This window comes from Strix uralensis, chromosome 14 (genome assembly GCF_047716275.1).
Source record: "Strix uralensis isolate ZFMK-TIS-50842 chromosome 14, bStrUra1, whole genome shotgun sequence".
Taxonomy (NCBI): domain Eukaryota; kingdom Metazoa; phylum Chordata; class Aves; order Strigiformes; family Strigidae; genus Strix; species Strix uralensis.
This window is the reverse complement of record NC_133985.1, coordinates 20,890,544-20,914,357: the sequence shown is the minus strand read 5'-3', so window position 1 is coordinate 20,914,357 and position 23,814 is coordinate 20,890,544. Positions and strand designations below refer to the sequence as shown.

At 52.2% G+C, this 23,814-nt stretch overlaps 1 protein-coding gene across 4 annotated transcripts in view; it reads left to right on the top strand.

The window, feature by feature from the left end:
* Positions 1-378: 378 nt before the first annotated feature.
* JADE2 (jade family PHD finger 2) overlaps positions 379-23,814 on the top strand; it is an 83,830-nt gene continuing 60,394 nt past the window's right edge. The window contains exons 1-4 of one of the 4 annotated variants that reach the window (XM_074883738.1): positions 379-1,098; positions 7,796-7,853; positions 10,797-10,882; positions 23,101-23,258. In XM_074883738.1, coding sequence (XP_074739839.1) covers positions 7,796-7,853; positions 10,797-10,882; positions 23,101-23,258 — 302 coding nt within the window. In that variant the 5' untranslated portion in view covers positions 379-1,098. Of the gene's footprint in view, positions 1,099-2,618; positions 2,856-3,965; positions 4,113-7,795; positions 7,854-10,796; positions 10,883-23,100; positions 23,259-23,814 lie in introns of those variants that run through there. The other 3 variants (XM_074883742.1, XM_074883740.1, XM_074883739.1) reach the window with 3 other exon arrangements.

The window sequence follows — 23,814 nt, the reverse complement described above, 5'->3', positions numbered from 1 at the left end:
CCTCCGCGGGCGCTGCGCGCCCCCACAGCGGCCGCGTGTGCCGGCGGGGCCCGCGCAGCCCTTCCCGCGGAGCAGCGCGGAGACACCGCGGCCCTCCCCGGCCCATTCCCACGCTGGCGGCCCGCCCCGCTGCCGCGGAAGTTTGCTACGCGGAGGGGGGGGGGGGGGGGAGCGGCTCCGCACCGCGGCCCCCGCCCGCTCCGCGATGGGCAAGAACCGTCTTTTTGACGCAGGAGAAATGGCAAATTTTAAGTACGTCATTAATATGGCGCCAAAAGGTTTTTTTTTTTTTAAGTATAAGCTTTTTTTTTTTTTTTTTTTTTAAGGTTGCAGAAGCGGCCCCGTGTACGCCTGTGCACAGCGCGGCGAGGGGGAGCGGAGCGGGGTGGGGGGGGGTGGGGGGGAGAAGAAGAAGAAGAAGAGGAGGGAAAGAGTGTGAGTGTGTGCGGGTGTGAGTGTGCGAGTGTGCGGGGCCGGCGGGCTCCGGGCGTGCGGCGCTGGGGCTCCGGGCAGCGCCATGGGGCCCCGGCGGCCGGCGGGGGGGTGAGCCCCGGGGCGGCGGCACGGCCCGGGATGGGACCGGCGCTGGCCGCACCTGGCCCTGCCGCTGCGCTTGGGCGCGGAAAACGGCGCAGGAGGGAAAGAAATTGAAGATTTGGGGCGGCCGAAGCAGAGCTGGGGAGGGGGGTGGTGGTGGTTGGGGAGGGGGGGGGTGGTGTGTGGAAGCGCCGCCACCATTATCCGTCCCCGCTCCGAAAGTCGCTTCCCCGCCTCCCTGCCGGAGCCGGGGCGGGCGGCGGGGCCAGGAGAGCCCTGAGGAAGTGCGGGGTAAAAAAGAAAGAGAAACAGGCGGGCAGGGCTCGCCCGGCCGCCGCGGAGCGGCCATCTCGGCTGGGAGCGGGGCCGCATCCATGGAGTTGCCGGGCGGGCGCTCCTGAGGAGGGCCCGGCCGGCGCGGCCCCGGCAATGACACCGGATTGAGGCGGCGAGGGGGCTCTCCCGGCCGGGGACTGCGGGAGCATCCCCCGCCCCCCGCCTCCTCCCCGCCCGTAACCCGAGAGACAGCCTCAACTCTTGGAGGACACTCTCCTGGCAAAGGTAAAGGCTCGGCGGGGCTGGCGTCGGGAATGGGCTTATTTTGCAGCGGATGGTTATTTTGCAGCTCCCCCTGCTTTGCTTGTATTTATTTATTTTTTTAATTTTTTTTTTCTAATTTTTTTTTTTTTCTTTTCCCTCCCCCCCCGGCTGCGAGGCGGGGGATGTGCAGCATTTCCAGGGGTGGATTGCGCATGTTGGTCACTCTTGTTTTAAAGTGTACGAGGGAGGCAGCGGGAATGTAAACAAGAACTTTTAAAGGGTCGGGCTCGCAGCTTCGCCTTTTTATTTTCCAAATTAATGACTGCGGCAGAGGCTGCCGAGCGCCCTGCCCGCCGGGGGGAGGGGGCGCGCACCGCGGCTCCTCGGGGCGATGTGCGGTACCGGGGGCCGGGGGCTTGGGGAGGGGTGGGGGGGGTGGGGGGTGTGTGTGTGTGTGTGCTCCGCGGCCGCGCAGCGCTACCGCGGGGCCGCCTTTGGGGCCGCGGGGAGCGGCGGGCCCGCGGGCGCGGAGCGCTGCGCGGGGCCGGGATGGCGGTGCCCGGGGGCGTGGCGGCTGCCGGCTCCCGCCTGCCCTCCCTCCTCCTCCTCCTCCTCCTCCTCCTCCTCCTCCTCCTCTTCTCCCTCCCCACCGTTCCCGGCCTCGGGGCTTTCCCCGCCGCCTTCCCCCGCCGCCGGCTGCCGGGCCCGGGAGGCGGCCGGCCGTCCCCCCCCCTCCTCCATCACCCGAAAACATCCCTCCCCCCCCTGCATCCGTGGCGCGTAAAACATCCCCCCGTAAAGCGTCTCCCCCTGAAACATATCCCCCCCCCCCCCCGCCGCGACCCTGCCGGGGGGTCCCACGGGGCGATTTCCCCCCCCCCCGCGTCACCCGACCGCAGCCGGCCACCTGCCCCTTCCCCGGGCTCCCCCCTCCCCCGGCGGCAGCCGGCGGTTCCCGCACCGCTCCAGCCCCTTCCCATCGGTGTTGGGATGCGGGGCTGGGACCACCTCACCTGCTCCCCCCCCCGCTCCCCGGGTCCAGTCCTGGGGATGGAGGCAGCGACCTGGAAGTTGGGAAGCGCCGCAAAGGCGGGGGGGGGGGGGGGCTGCTGAATTGTCAACCTCGGGTGCAATTGGGGGGGGGGAATTAAAAAAATGTATCTCCATACCTGCGTGCTTTTTGAGTGGGAGGGGGAGGATGGCATTCACGGGGAAAATTCCCAGCTCCTTCTCTCAGCACCCACGGTGAAAATTATTTATTTAGACCCTCCTACCGCTGGGACATTTCTAAGAGGGGATTTTGCTTGGGGAAAATATCAGTGATCTCAGCCTTTCTCCCAGGGGTAAGGAGCCCTGCTCTTAGGAATGGTGCTTGACCTTTAAGCATTTATTGGCTACTGAGGTTAAAATAAGCTTGAGATAGAAGTAAAAATAGCTTGCAGAAAGGTTAAATCAAAGGTTAAATTTGTTTTTCCTAGGAAAATTGAGGCTGATGTCCAAAAATGAAGGCTTGGAGCAAAGGGTGGGAGGGTACGCGTTAGGTCTGTAGGCGGGGAGACGCGATTCATTTAAAGTATTGGTGGCTGCTGGTAGTGTTTGACACCGAGTTCGGAAAGTTGGCGGATCGGTGGTCCTCAGACTACGGTATTGGAAATACGGTCTGGTCCTTGCCTTTCTCTGGGTGTTTGGTACAAAGCTCGGAGTGTCCACAGCTCCTGTTGATTTTCCTCTGAGTTGGGGATGCTCAGAGACCTGCAGGATGGAGCAGCCGACTGCGGGTGAGGAGCACAGTGTCCCTGTGTCCCTGTCCCTGCCCTGTGTCCCTGTCCCTGCCTGCTCCCTCCTGCCTGAAGGCAGGGGTGGCCCCGAGTGCCCGCAGTAACCTTTCTGATTACCTGTGCTCTGCCTGGGCATGCTGAAGAAAAAAAAAACCGGATAATTAGAGGGTAACAAGTCAGAAGAGGCAAGCAAAGTTGTGAGTAGTAAAGAAAAAAAATCCCCTTGTAGATGTGGAAAAAGGCAAAGCACAGGAAGTAAACGAGGGCTTGTTTTGTTTTAAATTTAAATGAGATTAAATTTTGCCCCAGGGAGCCAAGACAGCAAGCAGAGTTGCTGTGGAGGAGAGGAGGAATGGCTCTCTCTTCACCTGGGCAGCTGAGCTGCTGCTGAAGATGTTGGAGGTGAGAGTAGCCGGTGGAGGAGGCGAAGGCGCAGGCGAGCCCCGGCTGGCAGCACCAGGCTCCCGCTGCTCACGACACGAGTGGGGCTGGGTACCAGGATCGTGCCCTTCTGGATTTACACTTCTCAGGGTTACCAGGGAGGTGAAGGAAAGAGCAGCGTGGCTTCCCCTGAGATGGAAGGGCTGTGCACCAAGATTTACTGACGGGCTGTTGGCACAGCTGACGCGCATCCTTCGGTCGAAAAGTTTGTTCTGTTCTTGTGAAATTAGGGCTGTGCCTGTGTCAGGGGATGCTGCTGCTCTCTCCGAGCCTCCTGTAGCTCCTCTCTCTGAGCCTCCTATAGCAGCACTTGGCTCCAGAACTATTAAGAAGAAAAGGCAATCCGACGAGGACAACCCTCCTACAGTATAAAGGCTTGGACCTTTCAGCCCTCCACCCTTCATATTATACTTTCTAACAACTGGCTGGTATTCCTAGACAGAGCAGAGGAATAGTTAAGGCAGAGGGGAAGCGTGGAGAGCAGCCCCTTGACTCCATCCATGTCACCCACCCGGGCGCAGGCGGTGGGACGGGGGGTGCTGGGATGGGGGCTCAGGGACCGGGGGTCCCTGGGAGCGGGGGTCCGGGCTGGCCGGAGCAGTGTGGGTGCCGCTGGGGGCACTAGTTTCTGTTTGTGTTCCTATTTCTGTGCTGGAAGAACAAACAGGGAAGTGGTTTTTCTGCAGTCTCATTGCAGCTCACAAACAGAGCACATAATTCAGCCGGTGTTGCTCAACTGTCACAGCGTCAGAGGTGACGGCGCAGGGGGACCGAGCGCGGCGCATCCCTCAGCGTGCGGATGAGCGCTGGGAAGAGGTGATGACCAAATACTTTTTTTTTTTTTTTTTTTTAACTGCAACTTGTGCAGGTTTCTGTGCCTATTCCCTGTGGAAGCAGGGAGCGCAGGCATGTATGAATTTCTCTAGTTTGCTTGCCACAGTCCAGGCTGGTTCATTCCTGCAGGCAGCCCCTGCACAGGGTGCTGCGATGCCACTCCGAATCCCACGTGGACTTGATGTACAGAAGAGCTCGCGGGGAGCTGGGAAACATCAGCGGATTCCCCAGAGCACAGGGATTGTGGAGGGGTCCCCAGAGGGTGAGGAGTTGTTTGCTGGCTGAAGGCTGGAGGAGGCATCTTGGTTTGGTGAGCGTGGGGCTGGAGTGCCCGGGTGGGACAGGAGCTCAGGATTTGGGCACAGGCAGGGCACTGCTGCCTTCACCCCTCCCAGGTTGCATGGGCTGGGCAAAATTGCATCTCCAAAAGCTCCTCTTCAACCCTCCCCTGCTGAGAGGCAGGACCAGGCAGCCTCAGGCCATCATCTCAATTTTACTGCCAATCCTGCGGCTAATTTGTCCAAGGCCCTAGTGATTTACATTTGTTTAGGCTGATGGAGGGCCATCATCTTCCTTGGTTTAGCATTTATCTGCCTTTCTCAGCTTGAACAAAGGCAATGCTGAACATGTGTTAGTTTGCAAGCAGCTCGGTTTTTGGGTTTCCAGGCATTAGCACAGGACTATGCCTGTGGATTTGAGTTGCAGACACTTCAGGGGGATGTTCATTTGTTTATAAAAGAAACCCACATCTGTTTCTGTTTGAATTTTTTAAGCAAGCATACATAGAAACCTTTTCTCTTGGTTTCTGGCTCTGTAAAAGCTAGATTTTGGGCCAAGTTTGACCTAACAGTGACCTTTTCAAAGTATGACAAATTTTTTTGGTATTTGTTTATGACTTTAATAATGATGCCATGCGGGGAATGGGTCAGCTAAAGGTGAAATTAGCTTCTAATGTAAACAAAAGATGAATTTTGGAGCAGAGACCGTATTTTGTGGAGACTTAGTAGTTGCTTAGTAGTACACCAACTGAATTGGTCCTGAGAGCTTGCTCTGTGTGAGGCTTGTTGGGGCCAGAGCTCTGGCCCAGAGAGTGTGAGGGATGCTGGCAATGGGTCCCCTGAGCTGGATGCCACCACGGTCACACTTTATAACCGTGTGCTCCAGATGGGGAAATGGCCCAATTACCCTTCTTCTACAGTAAATTCCTCTGTTAAGTACCATGTGGTTTACTGCTGTTCTGCAGCTCAAGAAGATGAGTCCCTCAGAAAACAGCATCTTCTTAGCATTGCCTGGAAGTTAACCATTTTCTGAAAGGGGCTGCTTGAGCCCTGTGGTTTTGCCCCCAGATTTTGCTCCCTTCAGGCACATGGTACCTTGTGGGCCGTTGTCTGCCATCCCCTACCCAGGCAGTGGTTGCCCTTCAGTGCTGCTGTGTTGAGAGATGTCCGTACTTTGCTCAAGCCAGAATTTCATTCAGAGCCAATTTAATGCAGTTTGGTTCGGTGGATGCTGTCTTGGATCCTGCCAAACAGTGGCAAAATGATTTATTGAAGTAGGGCCACTATTTTACCTGCAACGTGAGCCACTTCTGTATGTGAATATAAATTCATACTGTTATATAGCGAGCACGTAGAAGTGTGTTGTGTAGGACAGGAGCAGGATGCAGGGACCCAGTTCATTAAAGGGATGATCAGTGCATCTTCTCACATTTATATCGGAGCCAAAACCAGTCCCAGCATTCTTACACCTGTGCTGTATCATATATATCATATATATTTTTCCCTCCCTTGGAAGGAGAGTGATGTCAATGACATCTGGCTGTAAAGGCAGAGATGGGAAACACTGGAAATCCCACTGGGTATCAGTAGCATTCCTTTGCTTCGGCTCAGGTGTTTCTTTTCCCCATTGACTTTGGCGTATTTAATCTCTGTGACTAGGAACTCCAGAGTCAATAAAATCGTTGTTCCAGCTTTGTGCTCCAAAAGCCTGTTTGCCACTTCAAACCCAGTAGGAACCAGTTTAAAAGGTTCAAGTAGGATTTCCACTAAAAGTAAGTAAACTGCTGTCTTCAATATCATTTTCCCCAAGCAAAATCTAATGGCTACTTGGGACAAGGCTGGTTTAATAACATGTTTCCCCTTTAATCACTGGGGGAAAGTATTGATATTGCCATATTCTCAAGGAATGTTTTAAATCATGTTTTGACAGGGCAGTGCCCTACCGCAACACTGACAGTTAAAATGTTTATGCTACTTTGTAGTATTATCCCTTACAATGCTGTGATAAAACATAGCACATATATTGTAAAATACAGGCATTGCAAGGGTTTTATATGCTTATGTAGGACTTTGCCTGTTGTCGGGGGGGAAATGACATGCTCTAGCCTGCTATCCAGTCTGTGTGCAGCTAGTACCTGTTGTGACTGTACCAATGTTTTATCATTCCCGCTTACCATTCGTGGAAGCAGTAGTGTGCATGCCATGTTAACAACCTTGGATTCTTACAAAGTATCTCAGAAAGCCCTAGGAAGATTTCCACGGGATTAACATTGTTTTCTGCGGGTGTATTTTAGCTCACGGCCTGTTGGACTGTTGTCTGGTCTGTGGTCCCTTTCCATCCAGAGCTCCCCAAGACCTGTACTGGGGACCACATTGATCAGCCACCAGCCACACTGGTAAACTGGGGTCTTCAAAACTTAAAGCATCTTTTTTCTTTCTTTTTTTTTTAAGCACCTGCTGGTACAGGTACTTGACTTTCAGCTCAAGAGGGGCGAGTTTAGGAGAAACTGCTGATTTCAAGCGGTTCTGTGGCTTGTTCAAAGTCACAAAGCAAATCAGCAGCTGAGCTTGAAAAGGGTCTCCTGTCCTCCTGATGGGTGCGGTGGTACCCGCTGCCGTGGTTTTGCTCTGAGAGGATGGAGAAGTCACAGCAGCTGTGCAGAAGCCACTTGCTGACCCCGCCGGGGGCTGTGGTGCCGGCGGGGGTCTGCATGGCTGTGCCAGAGCCAGCGGAGCAGCTTTGGGTGATGGGAAGGGTGCTTCAGGCTTGGCTAGCATGTACTGGCTGTGTGACAGATACACGAGAAGTCTTAAAAGAAGTAAGATACCGCCTGAGTGGGAAGATGAGTCAGAGGGTAAAACCCCAGGCTTGTTGTACACAGCAGTCCTCTTGGGCTCCGGGATGCTCGGACTTCCCCCTGCAGACATACTGAGAGCGCGCAGAGTTTCCATTCTTCTATCTATGTGCCTCTTAAATTTGCAGCCCAGACGAATGGTTCACAGGATGTCTTTTGTCCTGGGGTTCATGGTGAGGCATCCTCGGGTGGCGATGCTCTTGCAGAGCGAGAGCCCTTTGGTTGTGAATCCCACATGGGCAGATTGCCAGGCAGTGCTGAGTGATCGAAGTGTACTCACTGTGCCTCCTGGGAGCAGGGAAAGCTGGTAGAGAAGCACTGACACCCTTAAAGTTTTCTAAAAAGCCCTATGAGGACTATTTTCTTACTTTTTTTTTTGTTTTTTAAGCCTCTGGGTGGTTGTTTGTCCTGAGGGTAAGTACTGGCTGGCGCTGGGATAACATGGTGTGCAGGTATTCAGAGATTACAGTGATTTGGTGCTGAGAGGAGTTTCCTGGGCGTTAAGTGTAATGTTCAATTTCTTTTGTTACAGATGGAAGAAAAACGACGCAAGTACTCGATCAGCAGTGATAACTCAGACACCACTGACAGTAAGACCTTTAATTCAAGGCTTTGAATGAGATTCACCTCCAGCAGGGAAAACGCTTGAATAATTACTTTGCAAAGAGAGGAGGAAACTGCATTTACTGGGATGTCTCTGCACAGTGAATTATGCGCCGGGCTGGGTTTGTCAGAAATGCAGCAACAAGCTGATATCAATTTAAACACCCGGCTGTGGCTCCTCTTAACTGATGAGAGTGTCTCCCTCGTGTGAGGAGTCTGGGCGAGGCAGAGCTGCTGATTGCAAATCTGCTAACGAAGCAAACACCCTTTTGTAGACAAGTTGTCCTTTCCTGTGAGCTGCAGCCTGAGACTAGTTAGCTCTTGATTGAGTTGTACTGGGGGAAAGGGAAGTTTTTACTGGAGTCAGGGTAAAACCGGAGCTGCCTTGTTCCCTGCTTGCGAGCTGAAGAGCGATGTGGGAAAAGGGATAAGGCTCAAGCCAGCAAAGCTTGCAAGCCCATGCTTGCTTTTCAACATCTACCTCACTTCATCCTCATTCAGGAAAGCACAGAAGCATGTGCTCAACAATAAACATGTGCAAATGTGCTGAATTTTGGCTATAAATAGAGTGCTTTCCTCTCCCACTTATTCCAGGGTTTCACCCACTGCAGACATACTACAGTGCCTTAGTGTTCAGCACCCTCCAGGCACTAGTCTAATCCCTTGTCTGGGCTCTGGAGTTTCCTACTAGTTGCTCTTGGTTTCTTACAAATGTCACAGTAATTTCATCTGGGCCGTGCTGGGAATTTGCTCTCCACACTTTACAGGATCTGGCTTTTGGATATCTGAGAACGAAAGGGACTTTGCTAAAGACACTAAACTTATGGGCCTTTTCCTAACAGGATGATGGGGAGATTACAGGGGGTTATGGAAAGGCTGATCTCGCTGGGTTTGGCTGCTGTTCCCACAGCTTTAGCCAAAAAAATTGTCAGCGTGAGCGGAGTTTGCACCGCTCCTGCCGACGGGAACCTGCTGTTTGGCTGCTGGAGGGGACCCCCATCCTGCTGGAGCCCTGCGGGGGTGGGTCTGAGCCGTGCCTATGGAAAGCGTTTCAGGCTCTGTCAACGCTGCTCGTTTCTTGTAAAATAAAACATCTCTATCTCAGAAAGGGGTTTGTTTTGGAAGCAGTGCTCCAAACTTCCCGTCTCCTAATCCCCAGATGCTCAAAGGCTTACCAAGCCGAGCTGTGCTCGCTGGCTTCTCTGCCTTTCGGGGTAAGGCATCTTTAATCACGGTATTAAACAACATGGCCTTATCTCTGTTGGGCTTGGATATTTATGCTGCAGGTGATATCTAAGCTGTTGACAAATGCTCTCCTGCAGGATAATTGTAAACAATTGTGAACAATTTTTATGCCTCCGCCAGGGAAGCATGGTAGTGGCATGTTATCTGAGTCTGCATACTTGTAGCACCACGTTGCAGCTTGAGAAGAGGGGGCAAGGTGGAAATTAGTGACTCCATCTCTCAGTATAAACTGTGGCTCTGCTGCTGCAGTGCTTTGAGCAGCTCGCCAAGTAAAGCGGTAGTCCCCAGCGGCTGCGGCGTAGGGGCTTCTACTGTGGGCTTTGCTTACACAGTCCTGTTACTGATTTAAAAAAATGCATTTATGTGGAGCCCACTTTAATGATATCTAGCCTGATGCTGCAGTCCGAAAACAGCCATCCTTCAGGAATGACTGATGTTATCAGATCTGGTCTTCATTTTATGAAGTACAAGAAAGTGGGTTTATCAAGTAAAGAGTGCAAGGTGAACTAGTGCCTCTTCCCCTGCGAGCAAAAATAGGCATTTGAGAGTTACCTGGGCTCATGAGGGACATTTCCCACCACGGTGGCACCGCACCCAGGACAGCCCTTGTCCCTTGTGCCAGCTCAGCTCCTGGCCAGAGCCCCTCCTGAAGTCCTTGCGTGCATGGCTCCATCGTGTTTGGCAGTTGCTTATGTGGATAGTGGCATTTCCTCCTGTTCAGCCATCCAAGGATAAAATTAATTTTAGATAGGGCTGTCGATAGTTAGTTGTTGCACCCCCCCAAAAACATTTTTATATAGTAGAATCTGGAGGGATCCTGTTATACAGAAGACCCAACTGTCATCGTGATTATAAAAAGATTCCAGTAATTAGTTGATTATTTATTATTACCAAATACAGCTTTTTTTTTTTTCTTAACCAATAGTAACACATATGGGTTGGAAATAAAGATTCATAACATAATGGTCCCAGCACATTTCAGGCTTTAGCTGCCCTTGCCTCGTGGTAGCAGTGGTGATGATACCGCTCCAGTCAGGGTGATGAGTCCATTCATAAGACTTCCAGAGTAAAGTAATCCCAAATCCCAAAGCAAACGCTCTCCTACTGCTGAAAAGTGTAAAGTGCGCTCGCTCGAGGTGTCCTGTTGCGTGGTTCCTGCTAGATGCTGATCTGCACACAGGCGTGGAAATAATTAGTCCTGGTATGGGCAGAGGAGTTTTACCCAGTTTAGTCAATATTTTTGACCATGGGGTCTGAAGTCCTCGAGCAGCTCAGATGCTTGTCTTTAAACATCCTTGTTAGAAAATTTTTAGTCTTATCTCCTTAATTCCTGATCCCAATAGATTCATGATTCCAGGAATGAGCCCTGGCTCATTCCCTCTTAGAACCTGTTCTTACTCATGATTTTTGGTTTCTCATTTCTGATGTCTGAACTTGAAAACAGTGCTTTTAAATTTCAGAGGCCTCTGTTTCATCACCTATAGCAGCAGGAAAGCACCAAAATGTATTTTGGCGACGTACCCTGGGATGTGCACAGAAATAATGCCATGTCAAGGTGTTATTGCCTCTTAGTGTTGACCCAAAGCATTGCTTGAGTCTGGGTAGCAGCAGTGGGGCTGGTGACAAAGACAGGGAAAAAAATTTGTCACTTCTCCAGGTAACCTGTCTCTGTTGCCTCGTTGCAGGTCACACCACGTCCGCCTCCAGATGCTCCAAAATTCCGAATACCAAATCCACCTGGTCACGGCAGAAGGAGAAGAAGCCTTCTGAGGTACATGGGCTTTTAGGCTTTTGCCAAAGGAGCGTTTTCTCCTGGGGCTGTGCTTGCCCAGCTGTGGTGGCCACCAGCGTGCCCACGGCTGGCTGTGGGTGGTGGGTGCCAGGACAGTGCATCCTCCGAGAAGCCAGAGCCCAGGCTGCAGAGCCACAGCTCCCACCAGCGGTGCCGGCCTCAGCCGCCTGCTCCGCTCTGCTGGGAGGAAGCGGGCGGAGGTACCCAGTGGGCATCTCTGGTGAAGGGTGGGGGGGTCCTTGTGCCCTCTCCACCCCTGTTGGTGCAAGTGGGGAGAGGTTGAGTTCGGTGGGATTGGGAGGATCTGCGGTATCGGGGTGGTCACATGCTGAGGTTGCCCGGTTTGGGTGCCCACCCGGGTGCCCTTTCATTAACCGCCCAGGTCATAGCACTGATGCCAGGGGAGGCTGGCTCGGTGGAGGCTCCTCCCTGTGAATAAGGGGGAGGTACAGAGCGCTGTGAAATGAGAGACGGCACAGCTGAGTTGCAGATTATGTTGTGCTGGTTTCCTCCTGTCACGGGGCTCAAGGACATTAAGCTGAGGCCGTTGGTGCCTGACCTTGCTGCAGGGTTTCTCCTCACTCCTGGCTGGTACAGGCAGCGCTGCCCATCCCGCAGGGCATTGCCCAGGTTGCCCTGCCAGCTCTGCAGTGCCAGGACTGGGATGGCGTCAGGAGGAGCTGTGTTTCCTGAGGGCTGTGCTGGAAGGGACGATGCTGTTTTACCTTGTGTACCTCGGATACATTTCCACTAGACATGGAAACTATACTAGGCATGAGCTGCTGTTGTAGCAACTGCAGTGTTTAGCAGTGGTCATCTTTGTTTCAAGAGCAGCGTGAGCAAAGCCAGAGGGACATTGTTCTCACATTCCTCTGGACCAGGGTCTGGAGTCAAACAGAGCTCACTTCAGAAGCAGGTGAAGCTGGCATGGCTAACGCCTGCTCGCAGGCTGTAAACTCTTCCCAAGCCCCCACGTTACGCCTCTGCTGAGGCTGTGGCCCGGTAAGCACAAACCTCTCTAACATCTTCCCTTTGCATCAAGCTGAGTAGAGATTTTGAGGTTTTCCTGTGGTCACTGCCTGAATTACAGCTGCACTTAGTTCTTACCACTCTGACAGATTTACATTGATACATCTAATGTGTTGGCGGTGGACAGACACTTAAAAAGTTTGAGTTGTTTGTGCCTTGGGTAAAGAGAGGGGCTGAAAAACTGTTACTACCAGCTGAGGTAATTGGAAACACTCCGGAGAGCAAAGAACCCTGGGTGCAGATGTCACTGGCTGCTGACAAGGCTGTTGGAAGGTTGCCCGCTGGGGCTGGTAATGTCATTTTTTTAGTTATAGATGTGTCTCTGGAAATGGGTGAGGGGGTGTATTCTGTGAGCTGAATCCCCTGCTGAAAAAGTGAAGCGTTTAGGGCATCTCCTCCTCCTGGGACAGCGTTACCCCCTCTCTGAAATAACTGCCCATCCCTGTGCCCGACATGGCTGTGAAGGCGTCAGATCAGCTGTGTCGGTGCTTTCAGGAGTCCTGTGGAGATGCCCAGCGTTAGACCTCGTTAGATGTGTGAGGATGTGACTCGTGCGTCCCCAGCAGCGCCATCCTGCCACCCTGCTGCTGCCCTCCAAAAGAGCCTGCCTTGGGAGATCTCTTTCTGCATCACTGGTACAGACTTTTGTCTTTAATGTGAATTAGCTTTATCAACCTAGGAGTTTACCTGACTGCTAATGAAGTTACTGGATATAAGTCCAACACTCCAAGTGAAAATGCTTCTGCACTTTATGAAGGATGGTCAGACCCGGATCCAAGCTTTGCTGCTCTGCAACAGCTGGAGTGAAAACTAGATCTTAGTCCACGGCACCCGGGGAGACATCAGATGTGGGGCCTGCGGAGGCCAGGCTCAGCCCCCTGCTTCATGCTGTGTTGTGCCCAGAGGACAGTTCTCAGTGAAATGTAGCTCTGGAACAAATAAAGTGGAGCAAAAGCTTAATAGTGCCCAGCTTAGCAACAGTTGAGCCAGAAAGCGAACTCCGGTGGCATATCTGAGTTGAAACTCCAGGGGAATTTGGAGAGGCGATGTGTAATTACTCAAGTTGGAGTTTGGCCAGGATGCTCAAGCTGACAAACTGTCTTTTACAAAAGCGTGGTGGGAACCTGAGCAGATGGGAGCGGTCCAGATCTCAGCTTTACTCCCCTTACCCTGCATCTCCCCCGTGGCCACTGGCATCCGGGTCTGCTTGAATCCAGCTCCAGGTGAAACCCAGGAGTCAGGAGAGTTTGTCCCTGGGGGTGGACCTGGGATTGCCCCGTGTGGCAGGTCCGAGACCTGTAATGGTGCACGGTGATGGTTTGAAGGTCACCCCAGTGCGTGCTGGGTTATGGATTTCCTCTACGATGGCATCTTCCAAGCTTTTCCATGAGTGACCCAACTTCTGCTCTTATGGTGAGCACCTGTCTGGTCCATGGGTGGGATCCACTACCTGTCATCTGTGAAATGCTGAAGGATTTGGCACGTCCTGGGGGATTTGTTGCAGGAGCCCTGGAGGTTTTCAGGCACAGGCTGGGATGGGCATTGTGTCCCGCTGGAGCGAGTACTGAGAAGTGTACAACATAAACCATACCACTGTCAAACTACTTCACATGAAATAGTGAAGTAGCTTTCTCTTTGCTATCCCACTGAGGATGGAAACCACAGGAGGGTAACGGGGAGAGCATCACTAATGTATTATCAGATGTTAAACCTCCCCGGGCCAGTCTGCCCCAGACATTTCTGGGCAAGAAATGGCTGGACAAGCCATTTCAAACAGTAACTCAAACTCCAGGTTTGCACATGGCTTGTAGCTTTATGAAGAGCTGAGCTGCTGTCGAGGTGCAGAGGGTCCGGGTATGTCCTGAGGAGCGACGATGCTGCAGGACAGGTTGGGGGATGCTGGAGAATGGGGGGGTTTGTGTGTGTGTGGAACCGCCGAGCTCTCCTGCCCCTCTCAAAGTCGTGTCCCCATTTCTCTGCGAGCTGCCATCTGCATTCCCCCTGACAACCCGAGCAGGAGATAAAAAAATCAAAGGCATTAGTGTTGCATAGTTATTAGCCAGGTCAGGGGGTGATGTTTATTATGAAAGACTCTGTGAGAAGGGATTAACTATACACATTAAAAACCACCCGATACAAGGCATCTGGAAAAACAAGCTTCTTAACATGGAAAAGTACTGAGCTGTTTGTAAACATCCGCGAAGGGGGCCATTGCCAGGGAGGGTGATTATATTTATCTGTGCCTGTCACGGGGCTCTGCCCGGGCTCTTTCCTGACGTGTCCCAGGCACCAGGCTTCTGTCTCAGCTGCCTCCTTTGCAGAGGTGACACTTGTCCTCCTCTGCCCCACGCCTGGGCAGCAGAGACCTGGGGGCAGAGCCTGGCAGGATGCTGATGGTGCCCCGGGCATGGGCATGGCTCTTCTGCCCTGCCTTTGCCTGTAGGCAGGGGATGGATGTGGGCAGCTGCGAGCGGCTTCTTGCATCTGCAGTGATAGCAGCCTACCAATCTGGTCATTTTAATTAATCTCATTAGAGCTCATTTGTCTCTGAACCTGGCCTCAAACGGAGTGTGGTGACTGGTAGCCATCCCCGGGCTCTGCTGGCCCAGGAGCCCTGTGAGGCGATGCTGGTCCTGCTCCCTGCCCCAGGAGCTAGAGGGAGGGGGATGCTCGCTCAGGTCCTCCCTGTCTTGGATCCTGAATCTGCAGCGGGGAATAAGATGTGCCTGAAGTATGGATTTCTGCTGCTTTTAGTGGCACATTAGTGCAATCCTGCCCCTGGCTATAGGGCTGCTGGGGATATGAGCACAAGCCTCACTGGTTAGACTGCAGTCATCAAGCCCTCTCTCCTCTTTTCTGACAGGGAACAGTTGTCAGTGTCTGAGGAGAGGATATAAGAACAAGGCAAGTGTGTAATGATAGTTCGCTGGTTCTACCTGCCAGCTCCCAGCCATCAGCGGCCTGGGGACTCCCTCGGATGCTGCCTCTGAGTCACTGCCTTAGCCGTTGGGCTAGTCATTAGCTCATGAACTATTTGGGATCCCAGTGACTATCCTGCACTGAGTTGCACTGCTGGAATATATTGTGGGGGGGAAAAGCCCTGCTTTTTTGTGCAAACTACCTGCCTGAACACCCCTCCAGCAGTCCCTTTTCTAAGCTGAAGAGCCCTGTGCAGTCTTAGCTCTCCTCTGTGGGTGCTGCTTCTCTCACCGGACATCCTCATCCCCCTTCTTCGGGCTGGACCTTCTGGAGATGAGGGGACCACAGCTGCAGGCAGGGTTCAAGATGAAGGGGAAACCACAAATTTATACAATTTACATTATTTTCTGCTTGCCTTGTTTAGATATTACTTCCATGTTTTGAAAAATGTCTTTTTATATCTCTTCACAAGGATTTAACCCTTTTAACAAACATCCTCATCCTTCTAAAAAGTAATTCTTAGTGCATTAGGTCTTGGCTTTTGCCCTGCAATAGGTATATATATATAATGGCCCAGTGAAAAGTGAATTTAGTCCCCACGCTCTGCATGCTTGAAGAAGGGTTTTTATGAGTATGGCCAAGCAAGACTGGACATGCTTTTTACTGGGCTGGATGAGGAGAAAATCCGTCTCTGTTGAAAGGTTTGACTGCAGCGGCTTTGTCACTTTTCCCAAGCTGGCTTGGGGATAACAGATTAATACCATTGTCTTCTGAATGCTGAGAAGGGCCAGACAAAAATGCTTCTTGTTCCTATTTTAAATTCTGTTGTTCATTGAATCTTTAACATTCAGCATTTTGAGAGGAACAAGACTAGATGAAGAGATAGCAGGCTGGCTCCCAAATGAACATGAGAGTAAGTATTTTTTTCCCCACAGGCAGATAATATCGCTGCTTACACACACCAGGCATTGCCGCGTTTCGGAGCCTTGCTACTGAATATTGCTGCTTGTCTCATTTCGGAAAAGACTGGAAAAATGGGATATAATGGAGGGAAATAGGGCTGAGAGGCAGGAGGGGAGCAGAGCTGGGCAGCTGAGGGCTTCACCCACGGAGGTGCTGGCTCAAGCTGATATGAAGACAGTTTGTACAACCAAAAACTATTCCCAGGTTTCCCATTGTTCCCGTTGTTTTCTCTTTCTCTAAAAATCCTTGTGACTCATGAGCTACAACAAACAATTTTATGCTTGAGAGAGTGAAGGGCTAATAGCACTGGCTGGAAACGAGGAGGGAGCCCTGCAAAAGAGGCAGCCGGAGACTCCCCGTGTCCCAGCGTGGATAGAGGAAGGGGGTTATGGCCGGAGAGGGGTATGTGGGACGCGGCTGCCAGAACTGCAGTCGAGGGAGGAGAAAAAAGAGCGTTGAACCAAACCCTAAAGAAAACCTGTTATTTTGGCATCAAAAAACCACTCCCACATCTTTGTGCCATGACCCGCTGCTGCCCGTCCTTCAGAGCGATGCTGGGAGCTCCGCGCCGCCCGTGCTCGCCGCGGGGAGGTCATCTGGGTGAGATCCCGCATCGCTGCGAGGGCGTCGCGGCAGGGCTGCAGATTCCTTGGGTGCTAGGAGGGAGCAGACTCAAATACGAGATTTCGGATGCGGGCTGTGGCCAGGCCCTTCCCACCTCTCCTGTCCACCCTCTCCCTAGTGAGCATGTTGTGCTTTCCAGCATGCACTTGATTTTGAACGATGGGTTTAATTTCTTTTTCTCTTACATTTCATACCAGTGCTTCGGAAAGGGGTTTTTTTTTTTGATGCTAAAACTTTTCAGGGATATGGATATTTTTGCATATAAACGAAATTGCATCCCATCCTGGGAGTGGGGATGGAGCTTGTCCCTCTGCCCCAGGAGCAAGGTCTAAAAGCTCTTAAGGTCATCTGGGTGCAGATGCAGGGGAAGATGGGTAACACAATTCCTGCTGGCTCGGAAAGCCTCGTGCGCTGGGATCCGGCCTGCTGGAGCCCATCTGTGTTTGGCTGAGCTGCCTGGTCCCTTCAGAGCCGGTTTTCCCCCGGGCTGGTTTGCGGCAGGCGCCTGGAGCCGACGGCCCCAGCTGAATACCCGTGTCGGGTGATGCTGAGGCCGTGCTGCCTCGCCGGGTGCGATTGTCTGCGCCAGATCCTGCACGGCAATCCCTGGGCTGGCTGCTGTTTTAAAAGCTGATTAAAACCAGCGCTAGACGAGTGTTTCTTTTCGTTTCGATTTAAAGCTCAAAACAGATACGGCTTTTTGGCTCTCGCCCAGGAGCTGGTTTCGTACGAGCGGAAAGTCCTTACCACGGGATCTGAATTCAGTGTTTTTGGGTTGGTATTTGGGGCTGAGGGGATGATCGGTGGGCTCGGACCTACAGTGCAGTCACTTGAAAAGCCAAGTCCTTGACAGTAGAAGCTGAATAGCAGTGAGATTGCCGGGCCTCTTTATTAGAGGGGTTTGTGAATGAGTCAAAGAACCTGGAAATTGATAACGAGGATTGCACAGAAAGGTGGTGGAGAGGCTCGGAGAGGGGCTGGTCAGCCGCAGGGGAGAGGCAGAGGAGGAGGAACGCTGCTGCAAAGCAGTGCAGCCTGTGAGCCCTTTGCTGAGGGAGGGGTGGGATCCCACGCAGCGTTTCGGATGCCTCACGGTGTGCCCATCGCCCTTCCCATCCCATGTGCCATAGCATCTCCTCCCAGGGGTCGGTGTTTCTCTCTGAGGTTGTCCAGGCACGGGACAAATCAATGCTGGTCCACGCGAGAGCTCCTGGAGGTGCCTCGCAGCCGTCTCGGGGTGCAGGGAACGGCCATGTCTGGCGGGGGAAGCAGCAGATCCTGTGTGAGGTGGAGTGGCCGATGTATGAGGTGTTTGTGGCTCGGGGAGGAGCTGAATCCAACCCCAGCCTTGCAGGTCCCTGCCATAACCACAGGCGCATCCTTCCCGCGCCAGGCTGGATCCAAGTAAAGCGTTAGGATGCAAAAATCAGAAGATGTGTTACATTTAATCAGCTGGGGGGTATTTAAATTTTTTTTTTAAGAGAGGAAATCCACATAGCTTTTTCCTCACAACAACAAATTACAGAAATAACAAAAAGTACTGATGTGTCATTGGGGAATGCAATGGCTTTGGTGTCCCAGTGACTTTTCATGTTCATGGACCACCGGGACCAGCAGTCCAAGTGAGGCAGTCAGTCCAAAACTGCAAACTGGTGGGCTGAAAGGATGGGGAAACAGTAGAGGTTGGGAATTCGGGCTTGTCCTGCCTGTGAGAAGTGAGTGCCAAGGGTGATTTAAAGGCTTGCAGGCCTTGGAAGTGGAGCCACCCCAGAGCAGCTGGATCCGCAGGCTGTGGCTGGCAGTGATGGTGTTGGGACAGGAGGGGTGAGCTCGAGTGCCCGGTAGTTCTTTGGTTCAGGGAGCAGTAATTGCCTAGAACTTGTTTCCTACACAAAAAGATCTGGATGGGACTGTGTGTGTGATCAGGTGGCTGCTCCACACAGGTGGTGGGACAGCTGGAGCCGCAGGACCTCCATGTTGGTGGCCTGGGTGTTGGTGTCCTCCTGGGGCTGCTCTGGTAGAGCCTGGTGCCTGTCGTGAGGTCAGTGTGATCCCACTGGGAATTAACCTGCTGCCTCGTGTGTGAGCAACATGGGGGTGAGCAGGGAAACCGAGTCGTGAGGCCGATGGGCTGCTCTGGGAATGGCAGTGGCAGAGGAGGTGATTGAAGCTGCTACATCGATTTCATCCAGAACATGATGGTTTGCTGCTGCCGCCTCGTTGGGTACACTTGTGCTGAGGAACGGTATCTTCTGGAGTATTTTTATCAATTCTTACTCTTTATGCATCGCTGTAATATCCACAGACACCTGCATTTTGCATGTTAGAATCTGTCGCTCTGCAGACAGTGTGGGAAGGCGGTGGTGGGTGCAGGACCCGTGGTGGGGTGCAGGGCTGATCCTGCCATGGGTGCCCAGGGCTGCACAAGCACACCCGACTCCTGGTCCCTCTTGCTTGAAAGTACAAAGGCAAAACTATCTTGGGATTTTGCAATTTCTTGTTCTTTTTCCCCATCTTTAAAGCTGATGCTAGGAAAGGGTGAGGCTGGCCCCTGGGCATCGGTGCGATGCATCTCCAAGCATCGCTGAAACCTGCCCGAGGTTCCCGAGCAAGCAGAGGTAATAAAGTGAACGTCTTGGTTTGGCCTTCCCCGTTGCCGGCAGATCGATAGGCAATAAACTGGATCCCACTGCTGGGCTGGAAGGGGAGGACGGAGCCTGGCCAGGGCTGCAGCGGTGGCGGGGGGAGCGGGGAGCAGGGCAGCCGAGCCTCGGAGACAATTTGTCAGCTCCTGCGGACGGGGAGAAACAGTAAACACTCCTATTGAGGGAAAATTGCTTGTTTTCTGGTACCCAACTTTCTCTTCGCCGCCAGGTCCTCGGTTCATCAGTGCCCAATTTATCCTTTATTTGGTTTTCATAAATAATTCAGAAGAGTTTGAGTAGAATAATTGAGTCTTTTCCCAACCCTAATCCCAGACAATTGAAAACAAAAAGACATTTAGATTACAATTTGAGCGTATTAGCTGTTGGGAGATTTCCAGACAACTGATCTGCTTTCCTTTACAATTTCTGTGCCGTTCTATCATTTCTAAAGTGTTCTGCTTTGATAGTTAATAATTTGAGCATTTCCAGTTCTTCATGAAAAGACAGAGGCATTGCTGTGATAAAGTGCGGGCGTGCATGCTGCCTTTGGATGGGCAAGCTTATCTGTTTTCCAAGAAGAACTAAATAAATGAAGTAGTGAGATTGCAAATCCAGCCCGCGATGTGCCTTATCATCTTCAGGGAAATAGATACAATCGTGCTTATTTGGCTTAAAATTAAAACTAAGCTTCTATGCCAATGTGAGCTGAAAAGCCAGAAGGGATGAATTTGGGGGAGACTTAATGCAGGAAAACACAAGCCTGGGATCCACTCCATGCAGAGGGGAGAAATTATACCAAGGTCTGATCCCGTTGCTGTGTTTTCCAACGTGGAGGCTGCGAGTTACACACGGTGGTTTGCTGGAGGGTTTTGCATCTGCCAAGGATGTTGTGAAGCATTGGTGAGGCTGGTCCTGCTGGTTCGGAGCAGCAGTGAGCTGTGGGATGCACATGGGATGCTGCCAGGATGCTTGGACCACCAAAGCCATGACCCCAGCAAACAGCCAAGAGCACTAAAGGAATTATCTAAGTAATAGCTATAAGCAAAGCAGAATGTGTTTAGTTTCTGACACAAGGATCGGATGGAGCTGCCTGTGGATGGCAGCCCTGGGGGGGGACCAGGTCTTCCAGCAGCACTGCCAGCTCCTCCCCAACACGGGGCATGTTGGTGCAGCTCCTCCATCATCCTCTTCATCAGTAGGAGGAAGGTGATGGGCCACGCATTGACATAAATCCACCCTGGATGCCCATCCCTGGTGTTACCTCGAAGCGATGGGGCCCGTCACCTCTCAAGCTGTCTCCTGATGCTGACTTTAAAAGAAAGTGGGGATTGTTGTTTGGGGTAAAGCTCTGGCAATGGTGCTGCTGCGGTGGGTGCCAGCGTGCCGGGGACGGGGGAGACCTCTTGGAGCAGGTTAGTGACATGGCTGGACCCTCCTGAGGGCCAGTTGCCCTGGAAAGGGCAGTCCTGTGTCCCCCATGGCTGCTCCTGCGCTGGCTGCCAGGCCGTGTGCCCTGCAGCAGAACACGATCATGCCTGCTGCCCGCCGCCCTGCGCTCCCGCGGGGCCCTGCCTGCGCTGCCAGCACCACACTGGGCAGGTTCCCGGAGGAATTGTCTGTATTTGCATGCCGTGAAAGAGTGATGCAATGCTCCTGCGCCCCGCGGCATTGAAGGGGGTGTCCTCAGGAGGTGACTGAGTTGATGGTGAGGGAGGTGGAGGACACTTAAATGTCAGCAGGGTCCAGTCTGGGGAGTTTTGAAAACCTGTTGGGTGCCCAGCACCTTTGGAAACCATTCCTACTTGGCTTTGCCCACATATCCTGAGGGCAACTGTCTCCAAAACTGCATTTTCTGTAACAGGTTTGCAACTGGAGCGGCGTAGAAGTGCTGCACCACTCCTGCCTTGGTGCTGGTGGCCAGAGCAGGGAGGTGGCACTGGCCCCCGATGCTGCCCTCAACCACATGTGGTCCAGGCACGGGGGAGCATCTCATCCACCAAAGCAGGGCAGTGTGAGGTGGGGAGGCTCGCTTGGGTTTGTGTTGTCCTCGTCAGAGGTGGGCACTGAAACTGGGTAATGGAGATGCTGTTTGCCTGAGCTGTGACCCTGGCAGTGTAGGGGTGTTAAGAACAGGGTGTATTTCTACACTCTATTTTAGAAAACAAGCTACAGCAGGGTTACTTTGTGTGTTTTGATATGCAGACACGTGGCACTGGAAGGACCGTGACATCTCACATATCCCTTCTCATGTTTGATTAACATTTATCTTAATTTCTATTTTTTTTTTTTTTTTAAATTTCTCACACTGGCGACACAGTAAAAGGTTACTGTGGTATCTGTAACCATGCATTTGTAGCACATGGAGACTTAAAGGAGCCTGATCTTTTTTAAACTGAGCCTAATTCTGACTGTAATATGTAGGCTGTTAATTATGTTTGTTGAAGGATGTGCTGAGACTGTGTCTGGCCAACTCAAATCAGGTTTATATAGACGTAGGCAAAAATGTCTGCAAGCAGATGCATCAGGAGGAAGGTACCAGTAAAATTCACAAGAGGTCCCAACATAGAAAAGGTTGTTTATGTATTGTATTTAACTCTAATTGGGTTAGCAGCTGAGACTCTGAGGATTAAACAAACTGACCTAAATACTGGTCTCAGTGGTCTTAGTTAATGTCTAGTTTCCTTCATCTCAGCCGATTTAGTTTCCCAAATACTCTCCAAAGCGTGTTATCTTTGTATCGAAAGTGAAAAACCATATTGTATCATTTATCGTGGTTCTGACAAAGCAAGAGTCGTTTGGAGAATAGACTCTGTGAAGAGATTAAACCACGTCTGAAGAAAACACCTGATCCATCCCAGCCCTGCAGAGGTAACGCAGAAGTACCCAGGATGGAGCAGATAGAGGCGAGATGGTGTCCAGGCATGACTGCTGGCACCGTTGGTTATTATTTCAGTTAATAACAGATGGTAGAGAGGAGAAATCATCCATTTTCATTTACAATTTATTTTTATGCTGCAAGAGGCAGGATTGCTCGAGTCATTGCTGTCAGGCAACCCTCTGGAAGGAAAATCTTATTTGCCGTGAGGGATTTTTTTGGAATGAGTTTTTCATCATAGTATAAGGGGGGAAGACTCTGCAGGGCCAGAAGTGAGATGGAGAATGAGCCCATTCACTGTCCGAGGGGCTGGAGGATTTTTGTAGAGGAGGGGTCCAGTGTCGATCTCACAGGAGGTTTATTGGGTCAGGAAAAATCTCGGTGTGTTTGGCTGTGTGGATGTGTAAGCAGGCCCCTCAATCACCTTTTAGTTGGATATTTTCAGCTCTAGTGTAATGCAGCCTGGCTTTATTTTGCCTTTTTTTCTTCAGTGTGCAATCACTACTGGAGCAATCGAGCCCCAGTGGGTACCTCCAGCTTTTGGCTGTCCCCGCATGGGGCAGTGAGGTGACATGATGGGGACATGAAGGTGCTTGGGGTGATGAGGTGGCTCTGTGTTTAACCACAGCTTCATTCAAGTCAAGAACATCAATTGCCCCAGTAAGGCTGAAGGTGGAGGAGCCCAGTTGCTGTACATCCCTTGGCATTTGGAGTAGATATTCGTGTGGCTATGTTAAAATGCTGATCCCCTAAGAGAAATCAGCCCATCATTTCTTTAATACTCATTTTCAGTCCATGTTTTGACTGAGCTTGCACCCTGTGGCTGGATTTCACATCTGCCTGGGCTAGGGGACCTCGGAGGGGTTGTAGCCACAGGGCCTTGGGCTCTCGGCACTGCCTGGCCAAGCAGGGGAGTCCTTGCCTGCGCACCTTGTTCTCCCCAAATCCTGCCCAAACCTCACCCTGGAGGTGACACAAAGTGACACCCCGAAGCCATGTTGTTGGGGATGCAAGGACCCGCCGTGCTGTTCCTTGGGGACCGTTTCCCCAGGGCACCCTCCCTCCCCCGCCGCGCGTGCACCCAGCCTCTGTCAGACCCCTTCACTCTGCCTGTTGGATGGGTTTTTTTTTCGCCTATGCAGGTTTTCCGTACGGATCTGATAACGGCCATGAAGATCCCTGACTCCTTCCAGCTGAGCCCCGACGAGTACTACGTCCTGGCCGATCCCTGGAGGCAGGAGTGGGAGAAAGGCGTCCAGGTGCCGGCGAGTGCTGAGGCCATCCCCGAGCCCGTGGTCAGGTAAGTGAGGGGGATCCCCTCCATGGGGTCCCCTCTGCCTTGGAGGGGTGCAACACTATCTCGCATGGAAAGGGGATGCACGGGGACCTCCCACCACACCCTGCTGTGGGCAGTTGCTTTCTGAAAGTCCCTCTCATGCACGCCTGGCTTTTCCCGGGCAGCAGCGAGGAGCCGTGCCAGGCGGGCCAGCTCCTCGTTTGCTGTTGATCAGGGAATTTTAAAAAGACCTGATAAAATCAAAGGGAAGTTAAAATAATCCCAACAGAAAACCACCCAGACGTCAGCCTCTGCCTGGCTGGTTGATGCATCTCTATGTCTAGAAACACGTGGCTGTACCGCTGGTATTTCACGGCAAGGGTGCAGGAGTTGGCCCTTAAATTAAAAACTTCCCTCTTTACCATGTAAGCTGTTTGTGCGTATTGGAAACGTGACAGGCATGCTGAGACTGGGGGCTTGGGAAAAAGGAGCCCAGCGAATAGACAAGCATCTCCCAGACCTTGTAGAGACGACGTCTATCGGCCTAGATCGGTGTCTCATTAGCTATTTTAAAATAGGG